The 23,376-nt window shown below is 42.9% G+C and overlaps 1 protein-coding gene across 1 annotated transcript; it reads right to left on the minus strand.

Moving 5' to 3' along the window:
- Positions 1-1,669: 1,669 nt before the first annotated feature.
- On the minus strand, positions 1,670-21,585 carry Rab39a (RAB39A, member RAS oncogene family). Its single transcript, XM_057768163.1, has 2 exons — positions 21,359-21,585; positions 1,670-3,316 (listed from the first exon to the last, which is right to left on the minus strand). Exons 1-2 carry the CDS (start codon positions 21,583-21,585, stop codon positions 2,890-2,892), a joined length of 654 nt encoding a protein of 217 aa, XP_057624146.1. The 3' UTR covers positions 1,670-2,889.
- Between the last annotated feature and the right edge of the window lie 1,791 nt (positions 21,586-23,376).

A 23,376-nucleotide genomic window follows, 5' to 3' on the forward strand; every position in this document is an offset into this window, starting at 1 on the left:
GATCCAGCTTTACTCAACCATGAATGTGTGCACACCCCCCCCATATAAGTGTTTCTGCCCTACAAGTATCAACTTCTTGGGGTTCCACCTTCCCATTTCTTCTTCCAGCTTCCTAGTTCTATTCTGAGTATAGAACTCATCCTATCCTTGGTCTTTATCCAGCATTGCTATTATTAAAGGTGTCCACTGAGAATGAAATCATACTTTAAATTTTCGTTGTTTAACTTGACAAGTAGAGTACAGGTACAGGAGGTGCCTTAAATGGTCAGTCCTCCAGCATTTTAGATCATACCATTATGGATGTGATGGAAAACTGTAATGTAAGACTTAGAATTGTAACAGTAAAATAGACTACTTCATGTGGGCAATTTGAATTCATTCCCACAAGACAGCCTGGGGATATAAAAGTGTTGACAATATAAATATTCAAAACGTTCATAGTGATATAACATATTCTCTTCACAAGCACTATTAAAAATACCCAAACCTAGAAAATGTTCAAGTGTTAATGTTTTAAAATACAATTAAATGCCCACTTCAAAGATTCACTAAAACATTTTCAGGTGTGACTTTTTGAGTGGATTAATTTTCCAAGGGCTTTAATCTCTATTGTTTATGCTTTACAGAAACATCAGAGGTTCAAGGTAGGAGAGAGGACAGTGCCAGCCAAGGACTCCCCTGGGTCCATGAAAACACACACCATCTTCTGGTACCTCCACATAGAAATGAAAGAACACAAGAACATATTCTCATCAACTGTAAATATAATGTGTCCAGAAGCAGCTGCATCAGCAACACACATGTAAAATACCTTCTGCATTCAAAGCTTTTTAACACCATCTGCTTGATTTTCAGAATAATTTCATAAAATTCAACAAATTAGTAGGCTCATTTTATAAGCCAGAAGAGTTATGGTCAAGAGATCGTAGGGCATTCTTATGTTCTAATACTAACTAGTAGAGTAAAGGCAAGCTTAGAACTTTGTTCTCTGACTTCTTGCTTAATATTCTTTACACTATGCCATTTTGGTTTTCAAAGAAATAAACTTACTATAATTTAAGCATAAGAAACTTACAATCTCAAAAGGCAATTTCATTGGGTAATTAGATACCCTTCTACAATTTATAGCATAAAACAGATATACACATTATGAAATATTTAACACTGTGATCAAAATATCCCTTCCATGAATGTTCAATCAGAGTTAAAAATTAGGTATGGTAAGCTGCATGCCTTTTATCCCAGCACTCAGAGGCAGAGACAGGCCTAGTCTGTGTATTAAGTTCAACACCAACAAGGGCAACCAGAGTGAAACCCTGTCTCAACCTCCATGCCAAAAAAGGCACATACCCAGCACTTGGGAGAGAGACTGAGGCAGTGGGTCTGAGCTATATAGCAAAACTGCAAAAAAAAGTACTAGTTTTAAAAAACTGAACTTGAACATCATTTTTTTCACTTGAGTATTTTATCTTCCCTTCTATTGATGAGATCGGAAAATAAAATGTGAATGCTAAATCAAGTGGCTAATACCATTTTTCCTACTCAAAACATCTTGTCTATTTTTACTGGAAATAAGATAATTTGGAAATTGAAAAACTACCATGTATGTATATTGATAATTTTGACAATAGTTCAAGATAAACTGCTTTTTTTCCTTTGAAAATGCCATTATTTTTTTCTTGGCTAAATTTGTTTTTGCTTTCCTTGGCTAAGTCTGGACAGTGTATTATAGCATCAAACTATTTGCTACTGAGTGGTCCTTTTTGTTTCCTGTGAATATTTGCTCAAAATATCTCCTTTGAGCACTTACAAATCTTGCCAAAAGTGACGATTCCAGGACCAATAAATCTAGAAACAAAAAGGAATATAAAATTTATTTTATTATGTTCTAAGAATGGCAAACCTGGTACTTTGAAAAGAAAACTTATATTTTAGTCCTAGTCAGTACTTCTGAGACTGCTTAAAAGTACTTTGCCTTTTCCCCCTCCAGTGTTTGTTTTCATTGTTGTTCTTGTTTTGGTTTTTCAAAACAGGGTTTCTCTGTGTAACTTTGGAGCTGGTCCTGGAACTTGCTCTGTAGACCAGGCTGGCCTCGAACTCACAGAGATCTTCCTGCCTCTGCTTCCTGAGTGCTGGGATTAAAGGCGTGCGCCACCACAGCCGGGCCCCCTCTCCAGTTTTGATGCTGGGATTGAATCTAGGTTTTCAGAAACTAAGGAAACATTCTATCACTGAACTATGACCCCAGCCTGCAAGATGTACCTTATGCATCTTTCATATTATTTGGTGTATGTTGCTGCATGCACTCATGTGTGTTTGTGTGAGCACATGTATGGTGGCGTGCATGTTGAGGTCAGGGGACAACTTCAAGTGAAATGGATTCTTTCTTTCCACCATAGGGGTTCCAGAGATCAGACTCAGGTCTGCAGATTTGGTGGCAAGCTTCTTTATCCACTGAGTCATCTTGTTGGCCCTCCAAGTGCACTTTATATTTAATACTAATTGATTGAGGAGAATATAATCCTGACACATTTATTTTCAGACAGACTACGTGTATACAAAAAATCCAATTTCAATTGTCAAGAAAGATGAATAATACAGACATATCTGGACACTAAGGTCAGCTATATGCTAAGAAAGTGAGAGTGGATGTAATTTTGTAGACACTGGTTTCAGAAAGAAGACTGTCTGCTTTCCCTCCTAACTCAGCAGACTACCCTATCTGTCCGTGTAGCTAGTGAGCAGAGAGCGCTGTAGCCAGCAGCTCACGATGCTACCGTGGGTCTGGATGCTTTGTGACGTTCACTCCTTGCGTTTTTCTGCTGTAAATGTTGACATGTATCCAGAAGCGTCTTGGCCTGTATACGACAGTTCTTTGGCGTGTTGCAGTCAGCAAAAGCACTCTCTCCTGGGCTTAACTGCTTCCTCAGAAGAATGCACAGTATTTGGAACAAAACCACTTTTAACCCCTTCCCAGCCATCCTGAATACAAATCTCTCCCTTCTTAATAAGTTCATATATGTCTCTTGTCAAGATTGTGAAGGTCTCCTCAACATTTGTAGCATCTTTTGCTGAGGTTTCTATATATTTCATTCCGCAGTCTGTTGATAGTTTCTCGGCTTCTTCCCTTGACACCTGACGTTGTGAAGCTAAATCACATTTGTGTCCCACCAGGAGAAATATAATATGAAAAGGCTGTACGTGCATTTTCGCTTCTTCCAGCCAATCTTTCACATGTTCAAAAGACCGTCGGTTAGTAATGTCAAATACTAAAAATCCACCAACTGAGTTGCGATAATAGGATCGAGTTATTGATCTGAAAAATAAAAAAGGGTCGTGTAAGGTCAATGCTCTTTGCTCCTCCTTTGAATAACGAAACACCAAAATCAAATTTGAAAATAACATTATTTAAATAGAGCTTATAAATCCAATATGAAGTATCTTCGGTGAACAAAAATATTCTGAGATTAACACATATGCCCATCTCATAGATGGACAGAATTTTGAAGTTGCACTTCTTAGACACATAAGAACCTTTGCAGCATATCATCCTGCAGTGTCTGTGAGGTTTATTTTTACGTATTAGATAGGAGATTTATTACAAAACTGGGTTAAAAACAGATAATAGAGGACTAGGGATGCAACTCTATAGTAGAGTGCCTACATGCAGGGAGCCCCGAGTTCAGTCCCCACACCGTAGATGACATGTATGCTGGCTACACTCCTACAATCCCTCCACACGGGAGCTGAAGGTAAGAGGATGGGGAGTTCAAGGTGGGGCTGAAAGCTGACCCAGCTGGATGAGCACTTGCCATGCACGCATGAAGATCTGCATTTGGCCCCTAGAACTCATGGGGAAAAAATCCTGGTGTGGCTGCTCAAAATTATAATCCTAGCACTGGTGAGGTAGAGATAGGAAGAACACCCCTGGGGCTTGCTGGCCAGACACCTGAATGTCATCTATCCTTTCTCTCTCTGTCACACTCCCATTTATCCTTCAATAGTTCAAGAAAGGTATTATCTGAAGAGCCTTCCCAATCAAAGACTCCTTTCTCAAATAATCCCATCTAATGGTTAGCAGACTGCTATTACATTTGCAGCAAGTTTTATAATGTGCTGCCTGGATATGTAGGTGTGTCTCTGGCTCAATCCATGGTTTCCCAAAGGTCAAACATGTTTTATACATATGTCTTACATCATATTGGCTGGCAAATCCTAGGAATCACAGAATGTTTGCGATACAGGGATGACTAGCCAAAAGGGCAGAGGAAAGTGCTAAATGCCAAGGACCTCCCGAGTGTCAAAGTTCAAGCTGTCAGTGCCCCACACTAAACTCATCTACGTGACCAAGGTACAGAGACCGCTATGAAGGGACAGTGGGATGCCCCAGACGCTTGTGCTCACTACACTCTCCTCACTCCTAAAGCCACAGTAGTTCAGCGACCCAACACTATGCCCGCCTTTGCTGCTAGAGCAGCTGTTTCCAGTCCCTGGGTACTTATTGAGCACTCAGGAGGCCCTATGTCCAATACTTAGCACTGCCAGAGAAACCCACCAGCTTTGCTTTCTGAGTGTGAAGAACGTATGTACCACCTCCCCTTATTTACACACCTCCCTGTTTCTCCTCAAAATTCATAAAATAGCCCCAAGTGACTCCCTTCCCTTCTCCTGTGCTTTCATCCATCATTCTATTTTTGAGAGACGGTATTCCAAGTCCAGCTCAGTTTAGAACTGCTCTGTGGCCCAGCTGTCTTCCAGCTCAGCCTCCTGAGTCCTAGGACTGTAGGCGTGCACCATCATGCTAGGCTTCAAGCAACGGTTTCTGGGGACTACAGTCCTGTACAAGCATTGACGACAAGAAAAATTGTCCACCATACTTAGCGGGATTTAAATAATCTGGTTAATTAAGGTGTTGCTATCGTCTTTAATTCTGTGGGATAATTAATTTGTTACCGTTCTGCCACTGTTCTGTCTGTATGTGTATGAATTTAGGCAGATGTGCCAGGTCATAAGAAAAATCCAATTAAGCCTACGTTGTTAGGCCGAAACTTTATCAGCACCAAATCTGCCTTGCTCTCTATAACTTACCATCGGTGTAATTTCATTACATTTATTTATTCACTTTATGTGTATATGTCATATATGTATTTGGGTACATGCATACCATGGCACATGTGGAGATCAGAGGACAACTTTCAAGGCTTGGTTTTTGTTCTTTTCACCATGTGGGTTTTGGGATCTGTGGTGGTCTGAAAAAAAAAAAAAAAAAAAAAAAAGGTCCCCAAAGGGGGTGGCAGTGTTAGGAGGTGTGGCCTTGTTGGTGTGGTATGTTTGCAGACATGTTCTCGTTGGAGGAAGTGTGTCACTGTGAGACAGTCTTCTGCTGTTGCCTTCTGATCAAGCTGTAGCCAGCACCACATCTGCCTGCATGCCGCCATGCTCCCTACCACGAATGATAATGGACTGAAAGTCTGAACTGTAAGCCACCACCTCAAATAAATGTTTTCCTTTATAAGAGTTGTCGTGGTCAGTGTCTTTTCACAGCACTAAAAACCTTAGCTAAGACAAGATCGAAATCAGGTCCTCAGGCTTTGTAGCAAGGTCCTTGACCTGCTGAGCCTGGAACTCAGAGAGATCCACTCGGCTCTGCCACCCAAGTGCTGGGATTAAAGGCGTGTGCCACCACTGCCTGTCCTTCACCAGTGTAACTTTTAAAAATAACCTTTTTGTGGTTGAAAATGCAATGTTGAGAAGATTACTTAGTGCAAGTTTTTCAAGATTTTACTGGGATATGGGAACTTGGGAGACAGCTCAGTGGTTACAAGTATGTGTTGTTCTCTGAGGACGGTTAGGTCTCAGCACCCATGTTGGCTCACAACTGCCTGTCACTCCAGTTCCAGGGGGATCAGATGTCTCTGCCCTTTTAGAACAACTGCATTCAAATTTACATACTTACATGCAGACACAAGTATACATAATTAAAAGTAACAGAGCCTGAACAAGGATGACACCAATACATACTAACATTGAAGGGGGAAAGTTAAAGTTTATCCCTAGACAAAGAATTACAGGTAGCTAGCTAAATGGTGGTGGTGCACGCCTTTAATCCCAGCAATCGTGAAGCAGAGACAGGCGGCTCTCTGTGAGTTCGAGGCCAGCCTGGTCTACAAGAGCTAGTTCCAGGACAGGCTCTAAAGCTACAGGGAAACCCTGTCGAAAAACCAGGAAAAAAAAAAAATTACAGGTAACTAAGGAATGCTGAGAGTGGGAGAAATGGCCTTCCCTAGGAAACCATTCCAAGTGGTCAGCTCTGGAAACAAACATACAAGCAGCATTACACAGACTGAGTAGGTTGTATTTATATATTTAGGGGCATGCACATGCGTGCGTACACACACACACACACACACTCCAGCAACAACAATTAAAGAGAAAAAAAAAGACCCTGGGTTTGAAAAGGGTAAGGTCGGGGGGTACATAAGAGGGCTTGGAGAGAAGAAAGAGGAGGGGAAATGATATTAATCTAAAAAAAGATTTTAAAAAAAACAGGGATGGATATTTAAAAAATTACTGGAATCTAATACAAACAAATTAACCTTATGACCCCATTAAATAACCAAGATATTTAGAGTTAAATTATTTCAGTGAATATCTACATTTACAAATTAAAAAATGAGTTACCACCTAAAATAGAAAATTCTGCTGGGCGGTAGTGGCACACGCCTTTAATCCCAGCACTTGGGAAGTAGAGGCAGATTGATCTCTGCGAGTTCGAGGCCAGCCTGGTCTACAAGAGCTAGCTCCAGGACAGGCTCCAAAGCTACAGAAAAACCCTGTCTCGAAAATAAATAAGTAAATAAATAATAAAATAAAATAGAAAATTCAACATTGAAATGTTTATGTGCATGTATATATATGTGTACACATGCATACATACCCACACACAGAAGCATGCCTTACATTGTAGAAAACACCATGTTTTCTAGCAACTTGCATTTTTTTAAAAAAAAAAATCTTAATTTTTAATGTTAAAGAGGGAATTATTAATTGTGAGACTATCCTCTGGCCAGAATGCAAGAGGGAAGGAATACAGAACCCAAAGGGAAGGTCCAGGTTTTGTTTCTTTATATCTTTTAGGATTGAGGATTAAGCCCAAATCCTAATCCGTAAATGTGCCCCTGAGCTATGTCCTCAGCCCCACTGCTATTGCCCGTAAAAGAAGCCTGCTGAGCTTTTGCTGCTGGAAGGTGACCTATCTCACCCACTTTCAAAGGCACTTTGAAAGGCACTTTCACTTTCTCCTCTGGCTTGGCCTCAGGACCCCCCCCCCCCCATTAACCCCTCCAATCCCTCTGTAAACAAATCCTCTGCTCCTCTGAGATTGAAGCCATCAGCTGGCACCTGCCAGCTCTGGGCCTTTCTCCACAGACTAGAGATTTTAGCACTTGACTAACTTTATCTCAAGTCCTGTCATTCTGCTGATGCAAGCAGCATCCACTCCGGCAGGTTGTTCCACAGCACCTGTTTTCCAGATTTGGGGCCCAGCGAGATGGCTCGATGCACGGAAATGCTGGCTGCAATGCCCGATGGCCTGAGTCGTCTCAGGACCCACAGAGTGGAGGGAAGAACTTACTCCTACAGGCTGTCCTGTGGCATGTACCTATCCTACGCCTCCTAATAAATAAATGTAAAATACTTCTAACTGCAAACCTGGGCTGAGGAGATGGTTCAGGGTACATCGGTTGAAGTTGCTATGAATTAATTATAACCAATCCCAAGTGGGCACTCAACAGTGCCAAGGAACCGCTGGTACTTTTGCGTGGTACCCTCTACCCCTCTCCACTTTCTGTATCCATGCTACTGGCTTGCTAACTTTAAGGGGCATGAAGGGCCGTGTCTGTTTTGTTCACCGCTGAATACCCAGTGCCCTTTTAAGCGTGCAGTACAGAATGATCAGGTCAGGGAGCAACACAGCTGGTGAGGACATAAGCGACATGACAGAATAGTGGAAGCCAGGACATGCTGTCTAACATCTCATCTCTCTGTAGTCTGACCTTACGTGTCACACGGGAGCATTGCCATCAGTGTTGGAGGGGCTGATTAACACACAGTCGCCAGCACTCTCAGGCAAGTTCCTTGAGGGGTGACTTTTATGCTGGAGATGTGTTGATGAAACCAGAGAAAGTGAGTCGCAGCGGCCTTAAAATCAATTAACTGGGCATGGTGGTTTTCATCTTCCATGACAGCACTCAAGCACAGGCAGGCAGATATCTGTGAGTCCAGGGCCAGCCAGGTAAACACAGCAAGATCCTATCTCAAAAAATTATCAATAATTACCATCATTATCATTATTATTGTACACGTATGATGTATGTGTGTGGGCATGCTGTGAGGTCAGAGCACAGACTCTGGATTCAGTTCTCTCCTTCTACCTTTATGTGGATTCCGGGATTTAACTCAGGCTACCAGACTGTACGCCACCTTGTAGTTATATATTTTATGACCCTGTTAAGAAAGATTTTTTTTTCTAACCTTAGAGGGAACTTGCATAGTATAATGTACTTCTCGGACCCATTAGTGTGAGATCCAAAAGGTTCCAGCTTTAACAGGATTAAAGGAGAAGTACCTTCGATTGGTCTATACTAATAACTCTGAGACCCCTTTGGGGGGTGCAAATGACCTTTTCACAGGGGTCGCCTGAGACCATCTGAAAACACAGATATTTACAAACAATTCAGAACAGTAGCGAAATTACAGCTATAAAGTAGCAATGAAAGTAATCTTACAGTTGGGAGTCACCAGGACATGAGGAACTGTGTTGCAGCATTAGGGAGGCTGTAAATCACTGCTCTGTGCTGTAACACATGCAACTTGGCCACTTAGCCCATCAGATCTAATGGTACCAGCCTCAAGTATACACAGAAGACTGAGATGTTCAATTAAGCCTAGACAAGGCTTCGATGGACCATTATAGCCGTGACATTTTGGAGCAGAAGCATGCTCTTCATCAAAGGCTGTTACACTTTTGAAAAATAGTTCTTGCTCATAGTCTGGCTTTGAAAGAGACTAAATGCCCATCTTTAGAACCCAAAATGCCTGTGCGACTTGAATGCTCACTATGAGGGTATTCTTTGATGCACCAGACTTGGGCTTTGTCGTCACCACCACCATACACACACACACACACACACACACACACGTATACACACATGGGGGCGGAGCAGGGAGAGAGAGATCAAGCTAGCACCAGTCAGCTCCATTCTTTGGGGAACTTAAAGCTAAGTAGAGAAGGAAACTCTCCCATTTGGAAAGCTACTGGTACGACTCACTGTCCACTCTTCCTAGAGGATTCCCGTGGCTCAAGATTCACAATTCATTAGCACAGGCTAAGGGTTTGTCATGTTGAGAAACAAAAACCACCATCTACTTATAAAGAGGTTTGAGGGCCATGTTGATGAGTATGTAATAAACAGTAATGAACTATTGTAGCTTATATGAAAGCCTATCAAAAGGCTCCTCCATACAGGAATTCTTTTTTTGTTGTTGTTCTTGTTTTGTTTTGAGACAGGGTTTTTTTTTTTTCCTGTAGCTTTAGAGCCTGTCCTGCAACTAGCTCTTGTATACCAGGCTGGCCTCGAACTCACAGAGATCGATCTGCCTCTGCCTCCCAAGTGCTGGGATGAAAGGCTTGTGCCACTACTGCCCGACTAGGAATTCTTGATAATCTACAAAACAAAATGCCCTGTCCTGTCATTATCAGTAAAGATGTCCACTCCAGTTTGAATGCGAAGTGGACATGGGAGTTGTGCCAAGGCTCAAGGGTCTTCCTCTTACCCAGGTTGACTTGGACAGTCACCCTTTGCTACCCACATCTCCAGTAACTGCTGATGTGAGAAGCTGGATGTTCTCACTGTAAAGGATTCGCTCTGGAATGCGGACGTCTTAGTGACCATCCACGAAATCATAGGATGCCTCATTCCTTGCCGTGGTATTATATGTAGGGCACGGATTAAAGTATTCAGTTAATCACGGTGAAGATGGGACGTGGGCTGATGTCAACTACAGGATTCCAAGCTTGCCACTATGATCGAGAGGCAGCTGGTCCTATACAACTGTGGATGGCTCATGAGGATTTAGACATGTGACGTCCAGGAGAGGTCACCTTGCAAGGCTTTGACACGATCCTTCAGGATGCATGCATCCTGAACTAGTGCAGGAGGAGGGGGAGTTTTCTCTGAGTCACAGTTGTCCCATGGGAAGGAAGCGAGGGGTGAAGGTTGGGTGATGAAACCTTTCTCAATTGCATTTAATGAGTCACTAAATCTTATTTTATTTTCAAATGTCTTTTCCATTTTCTGCTAGTGACTCATCCTGTAGCCCACTAGGCCTCGAACTCTAGGTAATTCTTCTGCCAAGCCCTCCCAACAACTGGGGTTATGAGTCACCATGTTTGGCTCCTGAGTCACTAAATATTTTGGATACCTTTAATCCCTTTCTTTTGTGCTGATGAAGAAGTTTCTGCAGGCAGGGGAGGGATGTTTCCACTAGAGAACACTGTAATGCTTCTAGTGAATTCGTCCAGGCTGCCAACTGGCTCCTTGGAACTTCTATGACAGTAGGTGAGCATGTAGAAAAAGAGCAGCCCTGTCATGTGAGGACTACAGGCTTCCTGTGGTTCTGGCTGCTCAGAGCTCATGGGATCTACTGCTTCTTCTAAACGTGGTTCTCCAGCATGGGGACTATCTTAGCCTATCAAGACAGCCTCAAGAGAGAGCTGAGCAAATTTCCATTTTTATGAAGAGCCTCAAGATGATTTTATCTGGGGCACCCAGGACATAGCTGATCGAAGAAATTTGCACAGACGTTGTCTAGGAAAAATGATAGAAATCAAGAACACAAAACCCTCATAACTTCCAACATGGCTTTACAAGGTAAAGGTTCAGTTGGTTTTTTAAAAAAATATACAGCTGGGCTGGAGAGATGGCTCAGTGGTTAAGAGCATTGCCTGCTCCTCCAAAGGTCCTGAGTTCAATTCCCAGCAACCACATGGTGGCTCATAACCATCTGTAATGAGATCTGGTGGCCTCTTCAGGCATACATATAGACAGAATATTGTATACATAATAAATAAATAAATTTTAAAAAATATATAGCTACATGCCGGGCGGTGGTGGCGCACACCTTTAATCCCAGCACTCGGGAGGCAGAGGCAGGCGGATCTCTGTGAGTTCGAGACCAGCCTGGTCTACAAGAGCTAGTTCCAGGACAGGCTCCAAAGCCACAGAGAAACCCTGTCTTGAAAAACAAACAAACAAACAAAAAATAATATATATATATAGCTACTGATAATGATATGTTGTATATATTTTTTAAAAGCCTAAGGAAAAGAGTTTATATGTTTTCAAATAAAATGTTATCTGAGAGACCAAGCGGTGGTGGCAGTGCACACCTTTAATACCAGTACTTGGGAGGCAGAGGCAGGTGATTCTCTGTGAGTTTGAAGCCAGCCTGGTCTACAAGAGCGAGTTCCAGGATAGCTAGGGCTGTTACATAGAGAAACCCTGTCTTGAAAACAAAACAAACAAACAAAAAATGTTGTCTGAGGTAAATTAATGTATCATATTTAAACATTAGACAATAAATATGTATATAAAAATGCCATGGCACCACTATAAACATGTTCACTTTTTTGTATTACCAATAAACAAATCTAATAAATTACAAAGAAATAAAAACCAATGGGAGATCCTCCTCCATGTGAGTCAGTCAGACTATATGTCACTATGACAAATACCTTAGAAAAGCAATTTAAAGAGGAAAAAGATGTATTTTTGCTCGTGGTCTCAGAGGTGTCATGGAAGTAGGGTGGTGAGCTGAAGTAGGGCTGAAGCAGGTGAGGAGAGGCAGAGGAGAGGGAGGGAGAGCAAAGCCATAGGCAGAGGGACGTGGAGGGCAAGGAAGACACACATTCCAGGGACAAGGCGTGTTTGTCAGTGACATTTCTCCTGACCACGCTTCAGCTCTTCACATTGCCATCATAATGTGACACCATTGGGGACTAATCCATCATCAGCTAAGTCAGGATTCAGTTACTTCTCCCAAACTCATCGGCTCGCAACCAAGTCCCTTTCATACAAGCTTTGGGTGACATCAAGACTCACGTCATCACACCTCTATAATTATTAGGTGTATAGTACAGTACTGTTAATTTTTCAAGGACAATGTTGCTCAGACCTCCAGGTATCCAAATCTAGATCTCTTCTGACCATCATTCTATTTCCTGCTTCTTTAGGTTTGACAAGTTAAATGCTTTAATAGTGGAGTCATGCGTTATCTGTCCTCCAACAGCTCTCTGTCTTTGTCTCTTTCCAAGACTTCCCTGTGTAGCCCAGCCTGGCATCAAACTCCTAGCTTTAGCCTTCTGAGTGCTGGGATTATAGGTGTGTGCCACCATGCCCAGCATGGCTACATAAAAGGTTTTAGCTGTTGCGTTTTCTCCCCCAGAGATAACATATACGTGAGTGATTGCTGGCAGCCTCGGAGCTCACCGACATTTATAAAGTCTTGCTTAATGTATGATTAATGTAACGAACTGGGAGCAAACTGCTGTGGGGAAATTGGAGTCTTTTGGCATAAAAACAATGATCGAAGTTCTAAAAAAATACAAATGATATCTCAGGCAACTATTTTGTTTTCTGGCAGACACTGAAAACAAGATGCTGTTACTAACTGGAGGACAACACTCCATAAGCCCTGATGTGCTCAAGATTTATAGCAGTGACATATCTAAATATTTAAATGTAAGTGTTAAGATTATGGAGTGCTTGCATGTCATCATGGACTTTGCTGGGCAGGCATCAGACTCTTAAAAACACTGGGCACTTGTTGGCTGAGGTTAAATGAATTAGATGCTCCCCTAGGAAATACCTTCCTATGGCGTTGCCGACTGTAAAATAGGTATTTAGAAGACAGAAGTGCTTTGATGCTGAAGACAGCTAGTAACCCACAAATGCATTAGCCTCCCCTGCAGCCAGGGCTGGACGTTCTGACGGCCCTTATGGGAGCAGACATTGTGATGATGCTTCACTCACTGGCTTCTTCTGCCTTTGATGCTAGCCCTTAGGATGACTTCAGGAATATACAGCAAAAGTCTCTCTCCTCTCTCATTTTATCAGGACTCAGTCCCTCCCTTACCAAGGATTCTCATACTGTGAACTTAGGATAGTCTTTCTTCACCCAAACATTAATAATTTCAGCATCTCCCTATTTAAAAAAAAATCAGGCTGTGGTTACAGAGACTCCAAGGAATACTGACAAGGAACTAATGGAGCCCATTTTCCCTTTGAACATGTAACTCCCCTGTGGGCATCTTTTATCTCCCTTTCATGACACATCTTCAATGCTGACAGGGCTTCTTGCTATCCCCAATGCTCTATTTGCCATTGTTGTTCTTATTCTCCATAGCAATTAATACATTCTGACATTCTATATCATTTTCAACTTATTTGAGTATATCCTGCTCCCTGCCCCTATTATAAAATAAGGTCCACAGAGCTAGTCATGGTGGTGTATGGCTATAATCCTGAGACTGAGAGGCTGAGGCAGGAGGATCATGAGTTCAAAGCCATCCTTGGCGATGTACTAAGGCCCTGCACAAACAGATACATGCCGTTTTACATGAGTTCTAGGATCTGAACTCAGGTCCTCAAGCTTGAACAGCAAGCTCTTTCCTCACTGAGCCATCTATTAGACCCTATTCCAGTGCTTTCTGGTATCTTCTGCAGAGAGTACTGTACAGCTTCTCAATATCACTTTACTTTTCACAGAATAAAAGGGGGAGAATGGGAGGTGGTGGTGGGGAAGAGGCAGAAATCTTTAATAATTAAATTAATTAATTAATTAATAAAAAAAAGGAAAAAAAAGAGACCAATCAGAGATAATGAAATACTACCCAGTATAAGCAAAGAATAAATGTTTTTGGTTTAGAGTTCTCCTATCATTTCTGCATCTGTAGTCTACTCCTTTGTGTTTCTCTGTTGTGGAATATTACTTTAACTCTGCAAAGGTGTGTTGCATTTGTTTATGTTGTGGAATATTACTTTATGAAAATGTGTTGCTATTCTACCTTGCCTGCGTAAGGCACCCGATTAGTCTAATAAAAAGCCGAATGGCCGCTGGACAGTGGTGGTGCACGCCTTTAATCCCAGCACTCGGGAGGCAGAGGCAGGCGGATCTCTGTGAATCTGAGGCCAGCCTGGTCTACAAGAGCTAGTTCCAGGACAGGAACCAAAAGCTACAGAGAAACCTAGGCAGTAGAAGGATAGGCTGGGCTGGTGTGCAGAGGGAATAAAAAGGAGAGGGAATCTAAGCTGAAGAGAAGAAAAAAGAGAGGGAGACATCTGGGGCCAGCTAGTCAAATATCCAAGTGGGAAAAGTAAGACATGCAGAATGAAAAAAAAAGGTAAAAAGCCCTGAGGCAAAATGTAGATGAAGAGAAACAGGTTAAATGAAGTTATAAGAGCTAGTGGGACGAGCCTAAATAAGGCTAAGCATCCATAACTAATAATAAGTCTCTGTCATGATTTGGGAGCTGGTGCTCTGAGAAAGCCTGCTACATTTTTCTGCACTCTTTGTTTCATATGATTTCGTGTCCTGAAACTTATTCCACTCACTCTTTATCCTTTCATGATTTCAGCCTGCTTCTAAAATTACTGTTTTCATTTAGAAATCAATGGAACTAATGGGGATTTTCACAAGTAAGTCGTCATGCCTTCTCAGGGTTGGGGCAGAGGAAGACAGCATATAAAGACTGAAAAGTATTTCACAGTACTTATGAAAATATAATATAAGGACCATACCCAGATGTGTTCTCCAAGACCTCTCCTTATCTAAACAAACAGAACATTTCAGAGTCAGGGTGGCCAGTAGGTAAGAAGGCTCAGCAGGCAAGGAACTTGCCATCAAACCCTGAAGACTTGAGCTCAGCCCTTAAGACCCACACGGTGGATGGACAGAACTGACTCCCACTTTGGTGTAAGGGCTCACTGTTATTAGTATGTGTAGCAGTGCGGTCAGCAAGGGCTGCACAGAGAGGAAGGCTGTCATTCACTGGTGCCACTGATGTGTGTTGTCATTTTGGTATTGCAACCACTATGTAAAGCAATTTCCCCCTTTGTTTCCTGCACAGAGCAGTAAGTAAAATAATGGTTTGGACGGATATGAGTTTGGGTCCACTGGGATGGGTGTGGTGTCGTTTGGAAACAAAGACTTTCCAAGATAGAAATTGTGCATGCCACATTGTAGTTTACTTCAACCATAACAAGAAGTCTGGCATAGAAAGAGCACTAAACACAATGCTGAGAGACCTGGGGATGCTGGGGAGTGGCTCAGAGGGAAAGAACACGGCTGCTCTTCCAGTGATCAATTCTAAGCACCCACATAGTGGCTCATTTCCACCTCTAACTCCCGTCCCAGGGCATCTGATGCCCTCTTCTGACCTCCACGGGTACATACATATGGTACACTGGTATATATACACATGGAATCAAAATCAATAAAGTCAGGGCTGAAGAGATAGATGACTCAGTGGTTTAGAGCACTGGCTGCTCTTCCAGAGGTCCTGAGTTCAATTCCCAGCAACCACATGGGTCCTCACAACCATTTATAATGAGATCTGGTGCCCTCTTCTGGTCTGCAGGCATACATGCAGACAGAACACTGTATACATCATAAATAAATACATTGAGAGAAAGAGAACTGAGGTTTTTTTGTTTTGTTTTTGGTTTTTTGAGACAGGTTTCTCTGTGTAGCTCTGGCTGGCTTGCAATTCACTCTGTAGACCAGGTTGGCTTCAAACTCACAGAGATTCACCTGCCTCTGCTTCTCAAGTGCTGGGATTAAAGGTGTGTGCCACTATTGCCCAGCAAGAACTGAGTTATTGAGAAAACCAATAATAAGCTATAAGATCTTGGGCAAGTAAAAACTCTCTCTATATATATTAATTATATGACTTAGAAAATGGCATTTGAAGCCGGGCAGTGGTAGTACAACCCTTTAATCCCAGCACTCAGGAGTTCGATCTGTGAGTTCGAGGCCAGCCTGGTCTACAGAGTGAGTTCCAGGACAGCCAGGACTGTTTCACAGAGAGAGCCTGTCTTGAAAAACAAAAACAAACAAAAATAATTGGCATTTGAGAAGTTAAGACAGGAGGATCAGGAGTTTAGTTTTTTTCTTTAAAGATTTATTTATTATGTATACAGTGCTCTATCTGTGTGACAAAAGAGGACAGCAGATCTCATATAGAGGGTTGTGAGCCACCATGTTGCTGGGAATTGAACTTAGGACCTCTGGAAGAGCAGCCAGTGTTCTTAAAGTCTGAACTATCTCTACATCCCAAGGAGTTCAGTTTTAAGGGAATAACTACAAAGTGAGTTTGAGCCAGCCTGGATTCCATGAAACCATTTCTCAATAAAAACATATAAATTTAGTTTAATAAAAAAGAAAAGACTTTCTCTCACATTGAATACTATTTCAAGGAAAAGTGGTGGGATATACCTATAATTTGAGAATCTATAATCTTTCTTCATAATGCCTTTTTTTCTTCACAACTAGGGAGGTTCTTAGGCGCCACCTAACTCCCCTTTGCAGCCTTCTCTCTTGATCTCACTTGGTTTTAGTTTGGATCTCTTACTATACTCTATATGTCTGAGGCAAGCACCTACATGACTCCATATCACACTAAATCCTGTAGAAAGGGATGCACTGGAGGGGCTAAAGAATCAGAAAGAATGTAGGGAAATTGCTCAGCGGGTAAAGTGCTTGCTTTGCAAGAATGAGGAGCTGAATTTGGGTCTCCAGCACCCACATAAAAAAGTCAGATGTGGCAATGCGCACCTGTAACCTCAGCACTAAGAAAGACAGGAGCCCTGGCGTTAACTAACCATCGCTTACAGCTGACAGCCTTCTGCTAAGTTAATTAGTCAGCTAACTCATTTATATGGGTCTGCTATTGCTTCAAATCTGAGAAAGATGAAAGCAACTTATCAAAGGAGCCTTTCCCAAAGCTTCCTCCTTACACATCAGCTATACCTAATTGGGTATTTTGGAAATAGCCCAAGTAAATCTGTTAATTTAATCAAAGTTAAACACATTTTTTTGCTGCACTATTTCTTAGCAGCTTTCTTCCTCCAGTGCTGGGGACTGCCTTGGGAACGGTAAACAAGGACTCTGCCACTGAACTACAGCGGTAGTCCTTGGTATTTTGAGACAATGTCTTAATATGTAGCCTACACTGGCTTCAAATTTACAATCTTGCCTCTGCTTCCAGGTGTTTAGATCATAGGCATACACCATCATGCCTGGCTTCTTAAAGGCTTTCATAAGGGGCTTTAAGGGGATGTTACATGGATAGAGATTTCTAAACACATGCAGCTATACAAAGTATCCTTTGAAAATATAAGGGATGAACGTTCTACAGAGCTCACCTTGAGAGCACTGGGGGAAGAAGGCACTATTCTCTCAGCATTATAATTTAGTGGCTATAGCTGGGTGGTGGTGGTGCACACCTTTAATCCCAGCACTGGGGAGGCAGAGGCGGGCGGATCTCTGTGAGTTCGAGGCCAGCCTGGTCTACAAGAGCTAGTTCCAGGACAGGTTCCAAAGCTACAGAGAAACCCTGTCTCGAAAAACAAAACAAGACAAAATAATTAGTGGCTATAATTGTAGTACTCCAAAGGTCAGACAATCTGATAAAAAAGGTCAAATTTGGTTTGAAATCTGGAATTTTCATGGTATGTGTGTGTTCAATATTGCTGCTATGCTTTCCCACTGTCTACACCAGACCACATTCTGCTAGTATAACAAAATATCTGAGGCTGGATACAGAATAAAGGAAAGAGTTCATCCAGCTCAGTTTTGGGAGCTGACAGTTCAAACAGCAGGACACTAGGTTTGGTGGGCTCCCCTTAACTGGTAGGTGACCTCCTCATGGCAGCATGCTTGAGAGGAAGACATCCTACAGCCAGACAAGGTCCCAGAAGGTGGGAGGGGTCAGGCTCATTCTTTTGTAAGAACTTACTTTCATGAGAAATTACTTTTTAAAATTCTCTATGTTAAATTTTTCTTTAAAATTTTATTTTGTGAATTTACTTATGGGTGGGGGCACACCACAGTACACACATAGAGCTCAGAGCCATTGTAGACCCCAGGAATCAAACTCAGTTTACCAGGTTTGACAACACATTCCTCTTTACCCACAGAGCCATCTTGCAGACCCTCCATGAGAAATTACTTGTATCCTCCCAAGGAGGATGTATCCAATGACCCAATAACTTTATGCTTTAGAGCCTTCCTTTTAGAAATCCCAACACCTCTTACCAATTACACGGGTGGAGCTGGATGAAACTGGTTTTTTAACTTAACACCTTTCATATTTTTAACTCTTCCTATAAACTTACTAACACTATACGGCCAGCTGGTTGGTGGTGCGCACCTTCAGTCCCAGCCCTTGGGAAACAGAGGCAACTGGCCCTCTGAGTTCAAGGCTAGCCTGGTCTAAGGAGTGGGTTCCCAGAGGGATAGATAGAAAGAAGATAGATAGATAGATAGATAGATAGATAGATAGATAGATAGATAGATAGATAAGATAGATAGATATTATCTTAGACACTGCACTAAGCATTCTTTTTATTTCTTTTACTGCTAAACTTCCCCACTATAATTAAAAGTTATAAAAAGTGACATTTTTCTTTTTTATTGTTTTTACTGAGCTAGGAAAGTGGTGATTTCTAGTTCTTCTCTAACCATTCACAATCCTAGACTCCCCTTCCCCACTTCCTAGACACATAGTGGCCCTTTCTTATTGAACTAAGGTTCTTCATGGAATCCTAAGCATTGTATAAACCAAATCAATATTCCTTGATTTCAGTTCTTTTATTTTTTTTGACAATGTCTCACTATGTAGCACTTGGTTGGCCCACAACTCTCTATGTAGATGAGACTGGCCTAGAACCCAGAGACTTGTTTACCTCTACTTCCCAAATGCTGGCATTAAAGGCCTGTACTACCATGCCTTGTGCTGTTCCCTTTAAGACGTGTCTGGCTGTGGAGCCTGGTATGACCTCACAAGATCCTCCCGGTTCAGTCTTTGAATGACTGGCAAGTGTCACCAGGCCCAGCACGGCTTGTCCCTTTTGTTATGCAAGTAGTTAAAATCCACTAGAATGTTAACTTAAATACTGAAAGCAGAGCTAGTCATGATAATTCCCAGCTGGTCATTTCATTGTTCTGTAATGTTTGTTTATGCTTTCACACTGCATCATGAGCTCTCTAAGTTAAGTTCCTTTTTTGCTTTATATCTGATCACCAATAAACCTCCTAATACGATATTTCCCACAAATCCTCAGGGCATGATTGTAATGACAGGCATATATCTCCAAGCACGCTTGAATGTAATAAAACGTGCCAGGAGACCCATGATTCAAAACAAATATCTCTACTTTCTAGAAGATGCGGGATGATTTAACAGCAATTGTTTTGAATGCAGTTGTATGGTGAAGCATTCTGCTATATGCTAGAAAGGCAAGCATTGTAGGTAGCTACTGAAATATGTATGTATTTATGAATATATCATTGGTAAAGGGCCAAGCAAAACAGAAAAGTATGACTCATTGTAAACATTCTCTAACTGTCCTTGCATTATTACGGGGCAGTTACTGGGTTGTTTAAATAATGTATATATAAAATGAATTGCTATTTACATTTTTCTCAAAGGCATTGCAAAACTGTCAACTAGCAAAGGTCTTTACATTCTAACAGATTAATTATCCTTTATTTTCCTGTCAATAGATCGAGGAATTACTTTTAAGTAAACAGACATAGGAAGATTTTACTACCTTTAAAGGGCAGAGCAAGCACTAAGTAAATTTTTTTTTCTGACCCCGAAATAACTCAGAGTTCAACCTAAGACCACAAAGGAAGAATCGGTAACTGATCTCAAGAGTGGTTGAACCGGAAGGAATCTTAGAAATCATGACGATATCTTCATTTTACAGATGAGGCACAAGGTTTAAAAACTGTTTCAATTAAAGGCTGATTGAAAAGGGAACAAAAATGTCTTCATGGAATTCTAAACAAAGCTGATGCCCTTTAACACCTCTGAAAGCTGGCCTTACCGTTTCTCTACTTCACACACAAAAGTAAGAAAACTAATGTACAAGCAAGCAAGGCAGTTCCCAGAAATGAAAGCCAAGATTTTAGCGTTGGACATTCTACAAATGTAGGCTGCACTCATTCGGAATGGATGCTGGTTAGGAGTGAGGGGGAGCCATGTTTGGAAGTTCCTAAAAGGAGTTCTTTAGTTCACAAGCAGAGCACTTGCTGAGAGGTGTGACAATGTTTGCCTAGAAGAGTTCCGATTGATCATGTGATTTTAAAGGAACAAGACAGTACATTACCAGCTTCCTTACCAAAGTACTGTTCGATCCAAAATAACTGGAAATAGGCTTTAGATATGATTTTATCTCAAATATCCAAGGAATTCAGTTTTGGTTCCTCTTATTTCTGTAACCTCAGTCGTCTTTGTACAATCTCTCAGGTTCCCCAGTGAACATCTGGAATGCGACTATTTACTTGAGAGCCTTTTTCTCCATTTAGAAAAGTATTTTCTCTTGTTATCACTCCGGAACGTTAAGTACCAATCAATGAAATAAAGGGAAAGTTGCAGACAAACCTCAATATTACGTTTTTCACCAAAGAGGACAAACTTTTAAAGGCAACTCCACCCTTTAAACACACACACACACACCCTCAGTTGTGTCGGTGACTCCGCTGTTACATTTAGTTGTTTTCCAGAACCTAATCCCTAGGGTCATGGCCCAGTATTTTCTGATGACCACATTTGGTGCTTTTCAAATCAATTAACCGCATGCATCTCGCTGTGAACCGTTCCAATGGAACCCAGGCCATAACCCCGGCTGGAGTTGTTTGCTGAGAAACTAAAGATTTTTCACAGATCAGGGAACACCACTAGGCATTTCTACCGCCCCTTAAGAGGCTTGGTCGAAGCTGAAAAGGGGACGCTAGGAGGAAGGTTGTTGAGTCAGGGCGTATGTGCGAAGTCGAGTTTGGGGGAGAAGCCAGCGGTGAGCCAAAGGGACCCAAATGCCTAGAGGAGCAGACAGAGCTGGGGAAGACTAGGCGATCCAGGTTAGGACAGGAAAGGAGACAGAAAGGGGGCGCAGGAATCCGCGCTAAAGAAGAAACTGCGGAGGAGGAAGTAGCCCCTGGAAGGGGAGGGGCGAAAGGGAAGCGAGCAGCGAGCGCTAGCACTTTCGAGAGCTCGTAGAGGGTGACTCCCTACCTGAAGCGCTCCTGCCCCGCCGTGTCCCAGAGCTGCAGCTTGATCCTCTTGCCAGGCTCAATTTCCAGTAGGCGCGAGAAGAAGTCGACGCCAACCGTGGGGTCGCAGGCGGGGGAGCGCAGTCCTGGGAAGCGGCCCTGGGTGAAGCGGTGCAAGAGGCACGACTTGCCCACCGTGGAGTCCCCGATCACGATGAGGCGGAACTGGTAGATCCAGATAGTCTCCATCGCTTTGGTGCTCCGCGCTCTCGGGGGCAAGTTCTGCCGCGGGAACTGTCCCTTCAGCACCTCCGCGGTGCGCGCCCGCCGGCTTCCAGCATCTTCCTGCGGCTGCGGCCGCCGCCTGGTCGCCGCCCTCTGGGGAGGGAAGGGCGGGACCGCGGGCAGGGGGCGTGGACCTGTACTGTATGGGGGCGGGAATTGAGGATGAGGGCGGGGCTACAAGTCAGGGCAGGATCGCAGGTAAGGGGTGTGATCACGGGCACGGGGCAGGGATCTAATTTCCAGAGGCGGTGTCTTGGGCTGAGGGCGGGGCCCCAACCATAAGGGGAGGGAACTGACGGTCTGGGGACGGGCCCTCGAGTACACGAGGGCGGGGAAGAGGGGTTTGGACTGGGGGCGTGGCAAGAGCCTCTGCCTAGGATACGGGGGATATGGGAGACCCCCAGACTCAGTACAGTCCTTTAGTCCTGCAGTTGCTGGAAGCGGACCAGGAAGTGAAAAGACGTGACAGCAAAAACAACCAATGAAAATGTGTTAGAAGGTTAAACTCCAGAGAGTTCAGCCAATGGGAAGTGAGAATCATTTTCTCTCACGCATCTTCGTGGGTTTCTCATATTAGGACTCTGATCTCTCGGAAGTCCGCCAGGCGCTAATGTGTTTCTGTGTGTGGATTCCTGGTGTCCGTGTTTTTCGGAATAGTCCAGTTGGCGGCTTTCTGCTGAAGGAAACAAATTAGCAGAACTAGTTCTGGTTGTTTCTGTTAAGAACTGCCTGTTGCTTTTTACCTCAGCGTTTTCAGGATTAGCCAAGTAAGAGAAACTGCCCAGTTCTAGCCCTGTGAGGGGCCCCCCAGCCTGGAAAAAAGTTGAAACGTTGAGAAGCGCGTTCAAATCATCACTATTCGCGGTTGACAGCTGCTCTCCGCTTGCATATGGTCAGTGATCTACTAAACGAAGTAGAACTTAAATTTAGGTGATATCATGTTCTCATCCCTTCCCTCAAATTTAAATGATAGCTAATTTAAAAGTTCTCTTCTTGCCTGGGGATGTAGCTCAGTTGGTAGAGTTGTTTAGCCACATGACACCCTGGATACATTCCCCCGCTCCAAATAAACCAGTTATAATTTCAGCATGAAGCCAAGCGGGTGGTGGTGGTGCACGCCTTTAATCCCGCACTCGGGAGGCAGAGGCAGGCAGATAGAGATCAGAGACGTAAGTTCGAGGCCAACCTGCTCTACAAGAGCTAGTTCCAGGACAGGCTTCCAAGATACAGAGAAACCCTGTCTGGAAAAAAAAAAAAAAGAAAAATTCAACATGAGCCGGGCGGTGGTAGCATACACCTTTAATCCCAGCACTCGGGAGGCAGAGGCATGTGGATCTCTGTGAGTTCAAGGCCAGCCTAGTCTACAAGAACTAGTCCAGGACAGGCTACAAAGCTACAGAGAAACCCCATCTCGAAAAACCAACAGAGAGAGAGAGAGGAAACTCCTATTTAGAAGAGCAATTATAATTTTCACAAATACTGCAAAGAACATGAACACGTATATCCCATCTGACTTTAATTTTATAAAATTTTTTTTGTCCCTCTATTTAGTAAACTCTACCAAGCTCTCTGACCCAGAGTCAAGCAGCTGAAATCAGAGCTTTGGTTCAAGTTTAATCTGTCTCTGTGAGGAACAAGAGGTTCCAGGCACTTCACGCAGCTCCCTCAACAGTCTAGCTCCAGATCCTTGGTGGGAGCCACTGCAGAAAGTTCCAGTTTTGGCAGAAAATCTGTGACCAAGTTAATCCACCTACT

Source organism: Chionomys nivalis, chromosome 4 (assembly GCF_950005125.1).
Source record: "Chionomys nivalis chromosome 4, mChiNiv1.1, whole genome shotgun sequence".
NCBI lineage: Eukaryota > Metazoa > Chordata > Mammalia > Rodentia > Cricetidae > Chionomys > Chionomys nivalis.

Excerpts from the sequence above, each read along its gene's own strand:
- Rab39a (XM_057768163.1), bottom strand. The coding sequence starts at position 21,585 with ATGGAGACTATCTGGATCTACCAGTTCCGCCTCATCGTGATCGGGGAC. Across the intron at positions 3,317-21,358 it reads GCGGGGCAGGAGCGCTTCAG|ATCAATAACTCGATCCTATT; the intron begins GTAGGGAGTCAC and ends TTTATTTTTCAG.